Here is a 16,279-nt window from a genome sequence, read left to right as displayed (position 1 = left end):
GATTAAGAGCAGTACTATTTCTCTGGGTGTGGAGGGCAGTTAAGGGGGTGGGAGAGAATTGAACTTTCATGATTCAACTGAATACAGCTAGCACTTATCACCTTCACGCTCCACTGCTCTCAAATTGACATTCTGCCAGGAAGATTTAAAATGAGAAAACCAAACTGAAAAAAGTTATTGTACTCATGTTTAATCATCTTTTTTATAGCATCTTGACTCCACCAGATACTGTGCCACTCATCATTTTCTGGAACCAGCTGAGGTAAAAAATGTCAAAATCTCCAACATCAGATGGATACAACACCATTACGACATCATGCTGATATTTTAACTCCATTTTTTCAGTCTCCACTAAAGTGCCAACATGAGCACAGACGCGGAGATGGAGTGCTATGGCCCGGCGGCCATCTACCTCCGGAAGCCAGAGAAGGAGAGGATTGAAGCACAAACTGCTCCTTTTGATGCCAAAACCGCCTTCTTTGTGACTGATAAGGAGGAGATGTATCTCAAGGGTAAACTTGTGAAGAAAGAGGGTGGCAAAGCCACAGTTGAAACAGACTGTGGTAAGGTAGGCAATTCATTATTTTACTTTTTTAACAACATTTTCCCATCTATTTCCATTGAAGACCCTGTTCTATGTAGGAGGATGCCATTATTTCCATTAACATTTATTAAAATTATATCTTAGGAAAACATGTAGTGGTTTTAAATTCAAACTGACACAGTGGTTAACAAGGACATCCATCTGATTAACTCTAAATTTGAAGAAAAAAAAATCTTAGTAAAAACATTTTTACTGTATTTTTACTATATCTCTTCAGACACTCACTGTGAAAGAAGATGAAATCTTTCCCAGGAACCCTCCAAAGTTTGATAAAATTGAGGACATGGCCATGATGACCCACCTCAACGAGCCCTGTGTGTTGTATAACCTCAAAGAGCGTTTTGCATCCTGGATGATCTACGTGAGTTTCCACTTTACTAATGCGATGTGCATTTATATCTGCATATCTAAATGTTAACACTATGTTTATTTTCTATTTGTGCTATTACAGACCTACTCTGGGCTGTTTTGCGTTGTGGTGAATCCCTACAAGTGGCTTCCAGTATATGATTCTGTAGTTGTGGGAGGATACAGAGGCAAGAAGAGGATTGAGGCACCACCTCACATCTTCTCCATCTCTGATAATGCCTATCAGTTCATGCACACAGGTAAGGTCAAAGTTAGCAGTGTTAAATTGTGTAGGAATTAAACTTGAACATGAGTTTATTGAAGGAATTACAAAACTGGAATTCATGTGAAATGTTTGTTTGCATTTCAGATCGTGAGAACCAGTCTATCCTGATTACGTAAGTATAACAGAAACTGTAATGCTAAATCATATAATGACGATAAAGCAGATTCTTGACATGTGTCTCTTATACCCCAGTGGAGAATCCGGTGCAGGAAAGACTGTCAACACCAAGCGTGTCATCCAATACTTTGCAACAATTGCAGCTATTGGAGCCAAGAAGTCTGAGCCAACACCTGGCAAGATGCAGGTAAATTGGTTGTTTAAGATAAAACTGATCGTCAGAGGATAGTTAATTTGAATGTTTAGCTTGTGTAACTCAAATCCTCTCTTGCAGGGCTCCCTTGAGGACCAAATTGTTGCAGCCAACCCTCTGCTGGAGTCCTATGGTAATGCCAAGACTGTGAGGAATGACAACTCCTCTCGTTTTGTAAGTAATCCAGGGAAAATCTCAAGACATTTTGTTGCTAAATTACAAAAACTGATGTTTTCAATGGTCTGGCTCTCTAGGGTAAATTCATCAGAATCCACTTTGGCTCTTCTGGAAAGCTGGCTTCAGCTGATATTGAAACATGTAAGTTTCAACCATGGTATGACTCAAGACTCATCTGGGCTATAATCTGGTCTTTGATAAAGTAATAATAAAGCTGATGTTTTTTTTTTTTTTTGTTGTTGTTTTTCTTAGATCTGCTGGAGAAGTCTCGTGTAACCTTCCAGTTGTCTGCTGAGAGGAGCTACCACATCTTCTATCAGCTGATGACTGGCCACAAGCCTGAGCTCCTGGGTATGTTACTATGCAAATTTGAAAATGACATTGAAATAATACCAAAGACAACACTAAACACTAATAGGTATCGTTACTGTGCTCCTCTAGAGGGTCTTCTGATCACCACCAACCCCTATGACTACCCAATGGTCAGTCAGGGTGAAATCACTGTCAAAAGCATTAATGACGTGGAGGAGTTCATTGCAACAGATGTAAGAAAACATTTCAGTTAAATAGATATTGCCTAAGACAACTGGGGAAAATGGTTCAAATACCAATAACTATGCTTCATGTACAATGTAGACTGCTATTGACATCTTGGGCTTCAATGCTGAGGAGAAGATGGGCATCTACAAGCTGACTGGTGCTGTGATGCATCATGGCAACATGCAATTCAAGCAAAAGCAGCGTGAGGAGCAGGCTGAACCTGATGGCACTGAGGGTAATTCTGATAATGATATCTTGTGCGGTTAGTATGTATATTTCAAAACATGTACCAGTTCACAGATAAAGCTAAAGGTTTGTTTTTCCATCAGTGGCTGATAAAATCGCCTACCTCCTGGGCCTGAACTCAGCTGATATGCTCAAAGCTCTGTGTTACCCTAGAGTCAAGGTCGGAAATGAGATGGTGACCAAAGGTCAGACTGTCCCACAGGTAAGATAAAGAAAATGTATTGTTTGAAAATAATATATAAAAGGGCAATATTTGCATTTTGACATGAAAATATTATTCTGACAAAATCTCATTCTAAAATGTTTTTTTCTAGGTCCACAATTCTGTCATGGCTCTGTGCAAGTCTATCTATGAGAAAATGTTCTTGTGGATGGTCATCCGTATCAATGAGATGCTGGACACAAAGCAGCCAAGACAGTTCTTCATTGGAGTGTTGGATATCGCTGGATTTGAGATCTTTGATGTGAGTAGCTGGAAAGTGTCTGAGCAATTCAAAGATCAACAATATTTTGATATGCAATTTAATACATTCATGTAATTGCAGTTCAACAGCTTGGAGCAACTCTGCATCAACTTCACCAATGAGAAACTGCAACAGTTCTTCAACCACCACATGTTTGTCCTGGAGCAAGAGGAGTACAAGAAAGAGGGCATTGTCTGGGAGTTCATTGACTTCGGTATGGACTTGGCTGCCTGCATTGAGCTTATTGAGAAGGTGAGCAGTCAATAAGGTCAAAGTGACTTCTTGATTCATGTGCAAATGTTTTCTTCCATTATGTGATTTTTTTTTTTCCTCAGCCAATGGGCATCTTCTCCATCCTTGAAGAGGAGTGCATGTTCCCCAAGGCCTCTGACACAACTTTCAAGAACAAGCTGCATGATCAGCATCTTGGAAAGACCAAGGCCTTTGAGAAGCCAAAACCTGCAAAGGGCAAGCCTGAGGCTCACTTCTCCCTGGTTCACTATGCTGGTACAGTGGACTACAATATCACTGGCTGGTTGGACAAGAACAAGGACCCCCTGAATGACTCAGTTGTCCAGCTCTATCAGAAGGCCTCAAACAAACTTCTGGCCTTCCTGTATGCAAAACACGGCGGAGGTGATGGTAAGAAATTAGAAACTGTGTGTTACTTGGTTCAGGCATAGTATAAAGCTGATGAGTACTCTGTGGTAATATATTCATGCATTTGACTTAATTAAAAAATACCCTTTCCACAGAGAAGAAAACTTAAAAGAGATTCTACAAAGTTATTTATTTAGTGCCATTAATTACTATTTATTTAATTACTATGTTTGTGAAAACAGAGGCTGCTGGTGGTGGTGGCGGCAAAAAGGGTGGAAAGAAGAAGGGTGGTTCCTTCCAGACTGTGTCTGCTCTCTTCAGGGTATGAATTGTTTCATATTTTTGGATACCAATTAAAAACCTCATCTTGAAATATTGTTGACCATTTATCTTGTGTTGTTGATCCACAGGAGAACTTGGGCAAGCTGATGACCAACTTGAGGAGCACTCACCCTCATTTTGTCCGTTGCCTTATTCCTAATGAATCAAAGACCCCAGGTTAGAAGCACATAGCCCAGCTTTGCACACTAAATGTGACATAGTGATTAAAAGAAATATTTGAAACAATATGAATTTCCAACTTTCAGGTCTTATGGAGAACTTCTTGGTCATCCATCAGCTGAGGTGTAACGGTGTGCTGGAAGGCATCAGAATCTGCAGAAAGGGCTTCCCCAGCAGAATCCTCTACGGTGACTTCAAGCAGAGGTACTGTAATTTTTAATATAAACGAGTCAAGTTAAATATCAGCTGAGTTAAAACAGCTGGCCAAGATGTGGGGTCATTCTAAGTAACAACATAATTTTCTCTTGTAGATACAAAGTATTGAATGCCAGCGTCATCCCTGAGGGACAGTTCATTGACAACAAGAAAGCTGCAGAGAAGCTGTTAGGCTCCATTGATGTGGATCACACTCAGTACAAGTTTGGGCACACTAAGGTTAATTTCTATGAACAATTTCAATACATATGCCATGTACATATGTCCTTTTGTATCAATTTTTGCTGATGACTGAGTTCCTTCAAACAACCACACAGGTGTTCTTCAAAGCTGGTCTGCTGGGTCTGCTGGAGGAGATGAGAGATGAGAAACTGGCTAATCTGGTGACCATGACTCAGGCTCTCTGCAGAGGATTCCTCATGAGGACAGAGTTTGTTAAGATGATGGAGAGGAGGTAGGATTGTCATACAGTACACTGAACTGTTCTGTCCAATGAAATAAATAAAGCTGCTTTTGTTAAGTCACGTTGCAGTAAAAATGACACTTTATTTATGTTCGTTTTCCAGAGATGCTATCTTCACTATTCAGTACAATGTCCGTTCATTCATGAATGTCAAAAACTGGCCATGGATGAATCTGTACTTCAAGATCAAGCCTCTTCTGAAGAGTGCTGAGACTGAGAAGGAGCTGATGAAGATGAAGGAGAACTATGAGAAGATGACAACAGACCTGGCTGCTGCCCTGGCCAAGAAGAAGGAGCTGGAGGAGAAGATGGTTTCCCTGCTGCAGGAAAAGAATGACCTGCAACTGCAAGTGGCTTCTGTAAGTAGGATACATCCGCACTACACTAATTGAATATTGTCACTAACATTTTCAGTTATCTAGGTGAAATTTAAAGATGCCACATACTCTTCTGGTCATCTTATCTTCTATGTGTCTGACCAAACATGTAGATTGACAAATGTTACATCCGCACTACACTAATTGTTAGTTATGTACATTCAGAGAATAGCTAACTTATTAACTTACTCTATGTTCATAATAAACTGTAGGAAGTTGAGAACCTCTCAGATGCAGAGGAAAGGTGTGAAGGTCTGATTAAGAGCAAGATCCAACTCGAGGCCAAACTCAAAGAGACAACTGAGAGACTGGAAGATGAAGAGGAAATCAATGCTGAGCTGACTGGCAAGAAGAGGAAGCTGGAGGATGAATGCTCTGAGCTGAAGAAAGATATTGATGACTTGGAGCTCACCTTGGCTAAAGTGGAGAAGGAGAAACATGCAACTGAAAACAAGGTTGGAATAAGTTTAAACCTACCAATCTATGAAAAATGAGAAAATAAATGAAGTTAGCTTTCAAACTTATATATAAAGTGATGGAAATGATGCACCTTGCCTGACACTTTTAGGTGAAAAACCTGACAGAGGAGATGGCATCTCAAGATGAGTCTATTGCCAAGTTAACCAAAGAGAAGAAAGCCCTCCAAGAGGCTCACCAGCAAACACTGGACGATCTCCAGGCAGAGGAAGACAAAGTCAACACTCTGACCAAGTCCAAGACAAAGCTGGAACAGCAAGTGGACGATGTGAGAAAACATTACTTTTCATAACATGTTTGTATTGTTAGCTTGTGTGTTAGAATTGACATTCCATGATAAAAATTTAAAACATTATTTATGTCAACATTACAATATTTTCTCAAAAGCTTGAGGGATCACTGGAGCAAGAGAAGAAGCTCCGTATGGACCTTGAGAGAGCCAAGAGGAAGCTTGAGGGAGATCTGAAACTGGCCCAGGAATCCATAATGGATCTGGAGAATGACAAGCAGCAATCTGAGGAGAAAATCAAGAAGCAAGTTTTCTTTTTCATCTTTAACCCTTACATTGAACTGTTGCCATAATGTAACACTGTGATCCCGAGTCAAAACTAAAACTATAACAGCAATAACTGTTTTTTTCCTCTTCCAGGAAGGAGTTTGAGACCAGCCAGCTCCTCAGCAAGATTGAGGATGAACAGTCTCTTGGTGCTCAGCTTCAGAAGAAGATCAAGGAACTTCAGGTTAGTATTTGACATGAATACTATACTCAGTGACTGAAAAACATCTTGTTACAATATGTTCCAGTTATCACGCCTTCTTGATATTACTATCATCAAACTTAGGCTCGTATTGAGGAGCTGGAAGAAGAAATTGAGGCTGAGCGGGCTGCTCGGGCTAAGGTGGAGAAGCAGAGGGCTGACCTCTCCAGGGAACTTGAGGAGATCAGTGAGAGGCTTGAGGAAGCTGGTGGAGCAACAGCCGCTCAGATTGAGATGAACAAGAAGCGTGAGGCTGAGTTCCAGAAGCTGCGCCGTGACCTTGAAGAGTCAACCCTGCAGCATGAAGCTACCGCAGCAGCTCTCCGCAAGAAGCAAGCCGACAGTGTTGCAGAGCTGGGAGAGCAGATTGACAACCTCCAGCGTGTCAAACAGAAGCTTGAGAAGGAGAAGAGCGAGTACAAGATGGAGATTGATGACCTCTCCAGCAACATGGAGGCTGTTGCTAAATCCAAAGTGAGTCTTTTTTTTATAACTGAAATATCTGTCTTTCATTATGCTTAGAAATATGACCTATAATGGATAAATATGGCAGTCGCTTTCAACTTAGATAAATGCTCAGCATTTTCTTTGTTCATGTAAATATGTTTAAATACATAATGTTGTGTTCTTGATAGGGCAACTTGGAAAAAATGTGCAGAACTCTTGAGGACCAGCTGAGTGAGCTGAAGGCCAAAAATGATGAGAATGTGCGCCAGCTGAATGACCTAAGTGCACAGAGGGCAAGACTGCAGACAGAGAGTGGTGAGTCACTTGTGATAAAAAGTAGTAATAGAAACCAGTAATGATCATTTTGATGAATAACACATTTACATTTTATCATTCAGGTGAGTCTTCCCGCCAGCTTGAAGAGAAAGACGCTCTTGTTTCTCAGCTGAGCAGGGGCAAGCAGGCTTACACTCAGCAAATTGAGGAGTTGAAGAGACACATTGAGGAAGAAGTGAAGGTATAACAAGTTTACATGTTACTATACTATGTACTATTATGAGCTTTTAACAAGGGATGCAATTAGTCCTCCTTTTCAAATGTAGTCAATCACCTGTTTCTCTTCACCCACTACTAACCCACCAGATCTGCTGGCTGTTAAGCATAAAAAAAAAGAAAAAAAGTTCTTGCAACATGTCATCCGAGAGAGCTTGAGAGAGAAATTCAGACATCGCTCAATTTTCCACCACCATACCTGGCCAATCACTGCGCAAAGTGGCTGTGAATGTTGGGTTGCCTGTTTAGGAATGTTATCACCATATTACCATTTAACTGACCAGGGGATTTGTGGGAATTGGATCTAATCCTCTTCATGGAGTGTTGCTGCTACTCCTCAGTCTTGTCTTTAATGACTTAAGCACCTTCCACCAACAAACCTGTTTCTCCTTCCTCACCAAGCACCTTCCACCTGAATTCCTGGGTGCTAAGTCCTTTGTACTACACTAAATAGCAAATCTAATAGATGTAAAAGTAAATTATGCAAAACTAAATTACTCAATCAACATGTTTCACCATGAAAAATTATGTACTGAAACAAAATTTAGATAATATTTGTATACATAACAGATCAGTTAAAATGCATCTTGCCATGTTCATCAGGCCAAGAATGCCCTGGCCCATGCTGTTCAGTCAGCCCGCCATGACTGTGATCTGCTCAGAGAGCAGTTTGAGGAGGAGCAAGAGGCTAAAGCTGAGCTGCAGCGTGGAATGTCCAAGGCTAACGGCGAAGTGGCTCAGTGGAGAACCAAATATGAGACTGATGCTATCCAGCGCACTGAGGAGCTGGAGGAGGCCAAGTAAGTCACTACCTTTTTACAATTTAAATTGGTTTTCAATTCAATTGCTTGCTTTTCCAGATAACATTCCACATATTTTGCTATCAATATGCAATTGAATGTTAACAAATACTTCTTCACTACAGGAAAAAGCTTGCCCAGCGTCTGCAGGATGCTGAGGAGTCCATTGAGGCTGTGAACTCAAAGTGTGCCTCTTTGGAGAAGACCAAGCAGAGGCTACAGGGTGAGGTGGAGGACCTCATGATTGATGTAGAGAGAGCTAATGCTCTGGCTGCCAACCTTGACAAGAAGCAGAGGAACTTTGATAAGGTAACAGGAAATCAAAACCACACTGATACGAGTGAAACACAATTATTCTTAGTAATTAATCATTGTTATTCATCTATATCATTCTAGGTCCTTGCAGAATGGAAACAGAAATATGAGGAGGGCCAGGCAGAGCTTGAAGGAGCCCAGAAGGAGGCTCGCTCTCTCAGCACTGAACTGTTCAAGATGAAGAACTCTTACGAGGAGGCTCTGGATCAGCTGGAGACCATGAAGAGAGAGAACAAGAACCTGCAGCGTATGTCAATCCCACAATATTTAATGTAACTATTATAGTGATTGTAAGGGTTCTTCCTTGACTTCTCTAGGTGTGGGCCATGAGGTTTTGTGGTGTTAGAACCTAATTTTCTCGATATAATGTATGTAGCATTTTCCAAGTTTCTCTAAACTACATTTGGGCTCTTGGTGTTCTACAGAGGAGATCTCAGACCTGACTGAACAGATTGGTGAGACCGGAAAGAGCATCCATGAGCTGGAGAAAGCCAAGAAGACTGTGGAGACTGAGAAGATTGAAATTCAGTCGGCACTGGAGGAAGCAGAGGTAAAAGTCTAAATTACAAATACAAAAGCATTTATGTAATGGCAAGTATTCATTTGATTTTCACTTTAATTTTTCTAAGAAAGACTGGTAACCTTTAGGTACACGTTCAATTTTTTCCTTTAGGGCACACTGGAGCATGAGGAAGCCAAGATTCTCCGTGTTCAGCTTGAGCTTAACCAGATCAAAGGTGAGGTTGACAGGAAGCTTGCAGAAAAGGACGAGGAGATGGAGCAGATCAAGAGAAACAGCCAGAGGGTGATTGACTCCATGCAGAGCACTCTCGATTCTGAGGTCAGGAGCAGGAATGATGCCCTGAGAGTAAAGAAGAAGATGGAGGGAGACCTGAATGAGATGGAGATTCAGCTGAGCCATGCCAACAGGCAGGCTGCTGAGTCCCAGAAACAACTGAGGAATGTCCAGGGACAGCTCAAGGTGAGCTTTGTATAATCAATGCATAAATAAATGTTGAAGAGCAAAGAAAGTTAACTCTTTTTTCCTCCACATGTTGTCAGGATGCCCAACTGCACCTTGATGATGCTGTCAGAGGACAGGAAGACATGAAGGAGCAGGCTGCCATGGTGGATCGCAGAAATGGTCTGATGGTGGCTGAGATTGAGGAGCTGAGAGCTGCTCTGGAGCAGACAGAGAGAGGACGCAAAGTGGCTGAGCAAGAGTTGGTTGATGCTAGTGAGCGTGTTGGATTGCTTCACTCTCAGGTATATGTTAAATAATTCACAAGAAGATACTTTATACAGAATAAGTATACATACCAGCTTTGTTATACATAACAAATATCAAATTAAATGTGACTTTTTTAATATCCAGAACACCAGTCTTCTGAACACCAAGAAGAAGCTGGAGTCTGACCTTGTGCAGGTTCAGAGTGAAGTGGACGACACTGTTCAGGAAGCAAGAAATGCTGAGGAGAAAGCCAAAAAGGCTATCACTGATGTGAGTTCATGTTTATGAGTCTTCCTTTTATAAAATTCAAATTCTTCTCACTGAATACTTGTTCATGCTTGATGCATATCATTTCAGGCTGCCATGATGGCTGAGGAGCTGAAGAAGGAGCAGGACACCAGTGCTCACCTGGAGAGGATGAAGAAGAACCTGGAGGTCACAGTCAAGGACCTGCAGCACCGTCTGGATGAGGCTGAGAACCTTGCCATGAAGGGTGGCAAGAAGCAGCTCCAGAAACTGGAGTCAAGGGTATGCTCACAATATATTCGCTTTAGGATGTTAATCACACTTTCAATGTATGGAACAAATTAAAAATCTTTCTCACTACTAAAATCCCTTAACAAGGTTTTCACAAACTGTATAACATCACATTACAGGTTCGTGAACTGGAAACCGAAGTTGATGCCGAGCAGAGACGTGGAGCTGATGCTGTTAAGGGAGTCCGCAAATATGAGCGGCGAGTGAAGGAGTTGACTTACCAGGTAATTTCTCATTTAACTCAAAGCTATTCAGATTTTTTCTAATTTCATAATTTTCTTTTTGTACTCCATCCATAACACTCCTTTTTTTGTATAGACTGAGGAAGACAAGAAGAATGTGCATAGACTTCAGGATCTGGTTGATAAGCTGCAGCTCAAAGTGAAGGCTTACAAGAGACAGGCTGAGGAGGCTGTGAGTCAAATTTTTTGTAATTTTTCATATAGGAATGTAGCACAAATCAATAACAGAAAGAAAGCATACTAATATGATGTAATATTAAAAAATACAACATACTTCAACTCCAAACTCATAACAGGAGGAGCAGGCCAACACTCACTTGTCTAGGTTCAGGAAGGTCCAGCATGAGCTGGAGGAAGCTCAGGAGCGCGCTGACATTGCTGAGTCCCAGGTCAACAAGCTGAGAGCCAAGAGCCGTGATCATGGAAAGGTAACCAAGTGATATTTCATAAAAATTATTCTGTGGGCATCTTAATTTAATGGGGTTATTTAAGTCTATTTATAAGCTAAACATTTTATACCATTTTTAATTTATTTTTTATTGTAAGAATACATTGTGAATCTTTTTTTCTTGTTTTCTTTCTAGCATGATGCTGCTGAATAAGAGACATCCTTTTGGCGCCTTTCAACAGAGTTCATAAAATATGGACTAGCTGTTGAATTATCTTCTTACAATGTATTCATTCAATAAACTTTTTTTCCTCATAATTTAATAATGTTAACTCTGTATTATTTACTCTCTGGTTTCTCTTTAAGTGAGCATACAGTGTTCAACACAGTAGCTGCATCAGTTTAAGTTGTGGCAGTACACTACTTATCTAGTTGTCTGGATGGGGAAGTCTTTCAGCTCAACATTAACGTTTCCCTTTCCTAGAAATAATCATGATTCATACCCACATGGTAATGTCCGGTAAAATGAAACTTCTGCTTAGCATCAGTTTTTGGAAGAGTGATAGCAGCATCAGCTCCAAGCTTAAAAGACACCTTCACAATTTACAGAGGCATAAAGCATAACTTAAACATAAATACATCATCATTGGCAAAATATAACCTTCAGAGCCACAATTAATTCCTATTACCATGGAAATTATCCAAACCGATGGAAAATGAACTTCGCTACACTTTTCATGATACCATTAACAAAAATATGTTCACCATTCTATATAACAAAGGTTACAATACTGTAACCCTAGATCTATAAGCACAGGCGGAGCCCTCTACTGGACTCTATGGGTAATACTTTCCTCCACAGTCACCCACTGAAATTTGCATGTATGTAGCCAATCAGGACGCGCATACTGATTACATGTGTCTCGCACAGTATATAAGCAGCACTCCGCTGCTGCTCTCATCCAGAAACCACTTCAGTGAACGGCGTAGGAACGGCAGTGTCCATAGGTAGAGGGCTCCGCCTGTGCTTATGGAAGTATGGTTACAATGTCATAACCTCCTTTCTATATCTGTCCTCTACTCGACTTTATGGGTACAGTATGTGGAGCCTGATGAATGTTTGCCCTGCCGCCACATGTCATCAGACAGCCTCAATGAGCTCAAGTGGCTATAGGTTAGTTGCCGCAGCCCTTCTACCACTTTATAATCTGAGCTTCTTCAGCAGAGCAGTAGGGGGCCCAACCCAGCCCAGTTAACATGAACATAAAACTGGGTGGACCATGGCAGAGATCAAAAACCATACAACAGACACCCTGCACACCTCATTCCCTGAGTCATCATGGATCAGGTGTACCACAGCTGACACTCACACCACCCTTTTCACAAGTCCTGAGTCGCCCCTACGAGCATGGACCTTGAAGATGCTATCAAAGACCAGGACACTGCCATGCATGTCCTTGAAACTCACCCCACTGAATAAGGCCATTGACGCTGCTACACCACATGTGCAATGCACTCGGCCATGGTGGGGGGGGGGGGTCCTCATCTGCCTGCCAGTAGGCTTTGGAGATGCACTCACAAAGCCAACTAGCTAGGCACTTCTTGGATAGGCCTTTACGAGCCACCCCCTCTCCATAGCACACCAGAGTCAGGAAGTGCTGGAGAACCAGGAGCACCGCCTGAAGTTCGAGGTTCGTCAGCAGTCCAGTCTGTCTTTTCGAAGCCACCGCCACCCCACATGGTCCGCAGCCACTGCTGCTCACTAAAGACACAAGATGCAATCAGCAGTAATTTGCCCTCACAACACTTGCCCTGCACTAAGACCAAGCGTACTCCTTTCCTTGTACTCACACTTTTGGGCAGAGTTTGTACTCTGCCCCTTGTGTGTTGCGCCATAGTACGCTGTGTGATGTCGGCTCTGCTCTGGCTCTGCTCTGGCTCTTCTCCGGCTCTCTCTGGCACATCCTCTGGCTGTCTGGAGGGGAACGGATGGAGGGCTGGGAAGCATCACCCCACCTGCAGTCTCGGGTTGCCATGGTGAGGCAGCTTGCGGCCCTTCTCCCTGTCTCCCCCTTCCCCCGTGATTCCACCCCTAGGTATGCAAAGGGAGAGAGGGAGGCTCCATAGCCAAGCTGCCCACACCTGGATCATACCTCGACTGCAGGCAGGGCTAACTACTGCTCCTCATCTGCTGTCGTCCTCCCTCCAGACTCGTGTTCTTCTGTTCCTCCACCCCTGATTCCTTTGTCCGTTTTCTCTTTTTTCCTGCGCTGCGCCATGTTGTTTTTCCCTGGGCTTTATTTGTGTCCCAACTGTTTTAGTCCCTCCTCCTGATGCGTCATTGGCTTGTTAGGCTGCAGTCTCCTTTCCCATTGGGTAATTTCAAAGTCTATCAAATACAAGGGCTCAAACAGGTGTAGGGGTTTAGCAATCAGTGGCAGGGAGTAAACACTCTCAACACAACATGGCAGATTTCAAACTAAAAGCATGCAAACAAACATAAAAGCAAGCACAATAATAACAATTCTAAATACAATCTAAAATCATGCATAATAAAAGCACAGCAAACAAAAAAAAATCAAATATAAAAAATCAAATAAAACCAATACTTCTGCCGTATGACAATTACTCCTTATTAAGGAGGAGATAATGCCACTGGTGGTTAACCCGAGAGATAAAACTAGTATGCCGGTTCCATGAAGGATAGCGGCGGGAACAATGGGAGACAGTGTTAACACTAAGCAGACATGTAGTGTCCTACATTAGTGAACTGAAGTTGGAGGTGGATTTCCGAAGTTCAGTGATGTTGTTGACACAGACTAGAGGCAGTGGCCGCAGTGGACGCAGTGGTCGCAGTGGTGATGGCAGGGCACTGGACAAACCTGAAGTGAGAAGAATAAGAGTGGCAGTGAATCACTGCCTTATATACTGTGTGAGACACATGTAATCGGTAGGCACATCCTGAGTGACCGGCTACATACATGTACATTTCAGTAGGTGATAGCATGTGTGTAATTGGAGGAGAGCATTAACCATTGAGTCCAATTTATTTAATTATTTATTCATTTTAATTCGGATCTGTTACAATCTGCTCCTAAGTCCCTCCGTGCAGCCACACGCTCTCATTCCCAGCCCTCTGCATTACTCTCTGTCTCTGTCTCCAGTCCCTGTTTACTTCTCCCAGGCCATGTTCTGTCCTCCAACTCCCCAGACCCGCCATCCTCAAACTGTCCACCAGATGCCCAGAGACTTTCCCTCTTTTTCCCATCAACACACCTGTTCCCATTTCTCATCAGTCCTACAGCTACCTGTCCTACAACGCTCACTCCTCACCTGCAACTCATTCCCTCATCAGCCACTCACTTCATATACTGGCCCATATGTTTTGTTCCCTTGTCAGATCATTGTTGTTGTCATGTTGCTTTTTGTCAGTGCTCTTGAGCTTCTGTTTTTGGTTACCAGAACCTGCACCAGCTTGCCTGCCTGCTAGACTTTTCCAAATCTCATCCCTGCAACTCTGTGAATCTAATACCACTACTGTTTGGACAGTTTGGACTTGACACCCATGCCTGTAAGCTTTTGTATCTTCACTTTTGACAATGAACTCACTAGACTGTTCCTGTCCTGCCACTGTAGTCTGCATGTGAGTACTTCCCCTGCTTCCTGATACATACCACTTATGACAAGATCTTCAAATAATGTATCAATCAAAAAAATATATGGAACCTCAAGAGGTAGTAGCTTTTGGTTGTGAGACAATACATTTGTATGGTTAAATGTGGCCATATTCTGCTGCACTTCACAAAATGCTATCATAAATGGCAATTAAAGCTGCAGGCAGCGTTGAATGGGCCCTTGCGCCTCCACGCACGTCAGGCCGTGGTGCAATCGAAGGGCTTCTGTCACGGGCATGTAGGAGGACAACCGCTTGTTCTTTAATTCTGTTAACTAATCTTTGATTCTTAAGGAATATAAGAGACAGACTCCCTGGATTCCTAAGTTTGTAAGAGCAGACCCTCGGCCTGCAGAACTGACCTTTGTAACCCTACAAGTGGGGGTTCGATCAGTGATGCTCAACAGACTCAGAAACACCTCCTAATACACCATTTCGATAAGTTGAATTACGACACAAACTAAAAGCATGAAATGACACTAAAGGCCACTTGGACTGGAGGAAAACAACTCCCACCTTACAGATAGAAGACTCTTATCACCAAAGCCATAAACTAATCCACATACCTGAGGACTTCGTGAAGCCCCTTTCAAACCTGAGACAAACCTGAAATTCAAGTAAATTAAATGTCTAATCATCATGTAACTTATATCATATTATTTGTCATGTAAATACAAGAAGAATGGTATAACTTTCAGAAGTGTATGACTATCTACTAAAGAGATATAAGACTTAGATTGTATTATCCTTTTATGCTAACAGGTAACAATACTGCTCCTCTATTGACAAGAGTTAAATCCCCTTATGTGAAGAGTTAATGAATGTTTAATAACCATGTATTTGTATTTTAAGTGTTTAACTTGTGATCCATTAACTTCATAAACAATCATATTTTAGTAGTTAAATTAGACAAGTAGTTTGGTTGAAATATTGAAGTTTCTAAAATAATAGGAATGTAAAGATAATATTTGAAGGATTTGAGTTTAAAGTTTCTTTTTTTTTGTTAAACAATAGTCATGTTGAATGATTTTATATTATGAAGTAAGTTGTGTCAACTTATATTTAAATATGTTTCTGAAAGTAATTTAATCACATACGTGCTGCCTAACTTTATTTCCTTTCACTATAGTTTAAACTTTATTTCAGTAGATGGTTTAAGATGTGTAGATAGTTTGAGAAAGTTGAACTAATGAAGGTTGTATGCTTAGACATCATGAGGTGTTAATATGAAGGTTAATGTTATTAGAAGAACTGATTTATCATGACTCATGTAAATTGCTTAACTGATTTTGAATGTTTTTACAAATATGATACAAGCTGACAGGGCCATTATTAATCAGAAATATCATGAATGTTTGGACATTATGAAAAGAATGTGTTTACAGCTTTAATGTGAAATAATAGGCAACAGTGACTTGAAGTGTAAGTTTTTGCATGTAAAAACTCAGAATTAGGGGAGACGCAGGCTGCAAAGCACTAGCCACACCTAAACCCCTAGAACAAAGAAATTGAATATTCATCAATAATTTGGCGCGAAACCCTTTAGAACACACCCAAACTCCTCCCGTTTTATTCTAACTTATAAAAACAGCCTCAAAGAGATTCCTCTTTGAGCTGGCCTCCAAGAACTCAAGAAAGCTCTTAAGACGTCTCTTTTATTTGTTTTTCAACCAAATATATCCTAGTTAACCTTTTATTGCAACAACTTAATTTGTTTTGTTTTATTA

At 41.4% G+C, this 16,279-nt stretch overlaps 1 protein-coding gene across 1 annotated transcript; it reads left to right on the top strand.

Moving 5' to 3' along the window:
- Positions 1 to 364: 364 nt before the first annotated feature.
- On the top strand, positions 365 to 10,931 carry LOC121883529 (myosin heavy chain, fast skeletal muscle-like). The gene is made up of 38 exons (XM_042391828.1): positions 365 to 568; positions 822 to 965; positions 1,056 to 1,212; positions 1,323 to 1,350; positions 1,431 to 1,542; positions 1,630 to 1,722; positions 1,803 to 1,866; positions 1,978 to 2,076; positions 2,167 to 2,270; positions 2,362 to 2,500; positions 2,595 to 2,713; positions 2,826 to 2,975; positions 3,057 to 3,227; positions 3,311 to 3,617; positions 3,818 to 3,897; positions 3,986 to 4,073; positions 4,163 to 4,280; positions 4,388 to 4,511; positions 4,610 to 4,746; positions 4,859 to 5,114; positions 5,345 to 5,587; positions 5,701 to 5,877; positions 5,997 to 6,146; positions 6,263 to 6,349; positions 6,452 to 6,841; positions 7,003 to 7,129; positions 7,213 to 7,331; positions 7,970 to 8,166; positions 8,292 to 8,475; positions 8,563 to 8,728; positions 8,907 to 9,031; positions 9,155 to 9,463; positions 9,544 to 9,747; positions 9,857 to 9,982; positions 10,070 to 10,240; positions 10,369 to 10,473; positions 10,568 to 10,663; positions 10,788 to 10,931. Exons 1-38 carry the CDS (start codon positions 365 to 367, stop codon positions 10,929 to 10,931), a joined length of 5,814 nt encoding a protein of 1,937 aa, XP_042247762.1.
- Positions 10,932 to 16,279: the final 5,348 nt, after the last annotated feature.

This window comes from Thunnus maccoyii, chromosome 18 (assembly GCF_910596095.1).
Source record: "Thunnus maccoyii chromosome 18, fThuMac1.1, whole genome shotgun sequence".
In the NCBI taxonomy this organism is placed as follows: Eukaryota; Metazoa; Chordata; class Actinopteri; order Scombriformes; family Scombridae; genus Thunnus; species Thunnus maccoyii.
The sequence above is the reverse complement of the archived record's forward strand: the minus strand, read 5'-3'. Positions and strand labels throughout refer to the sequence as shown.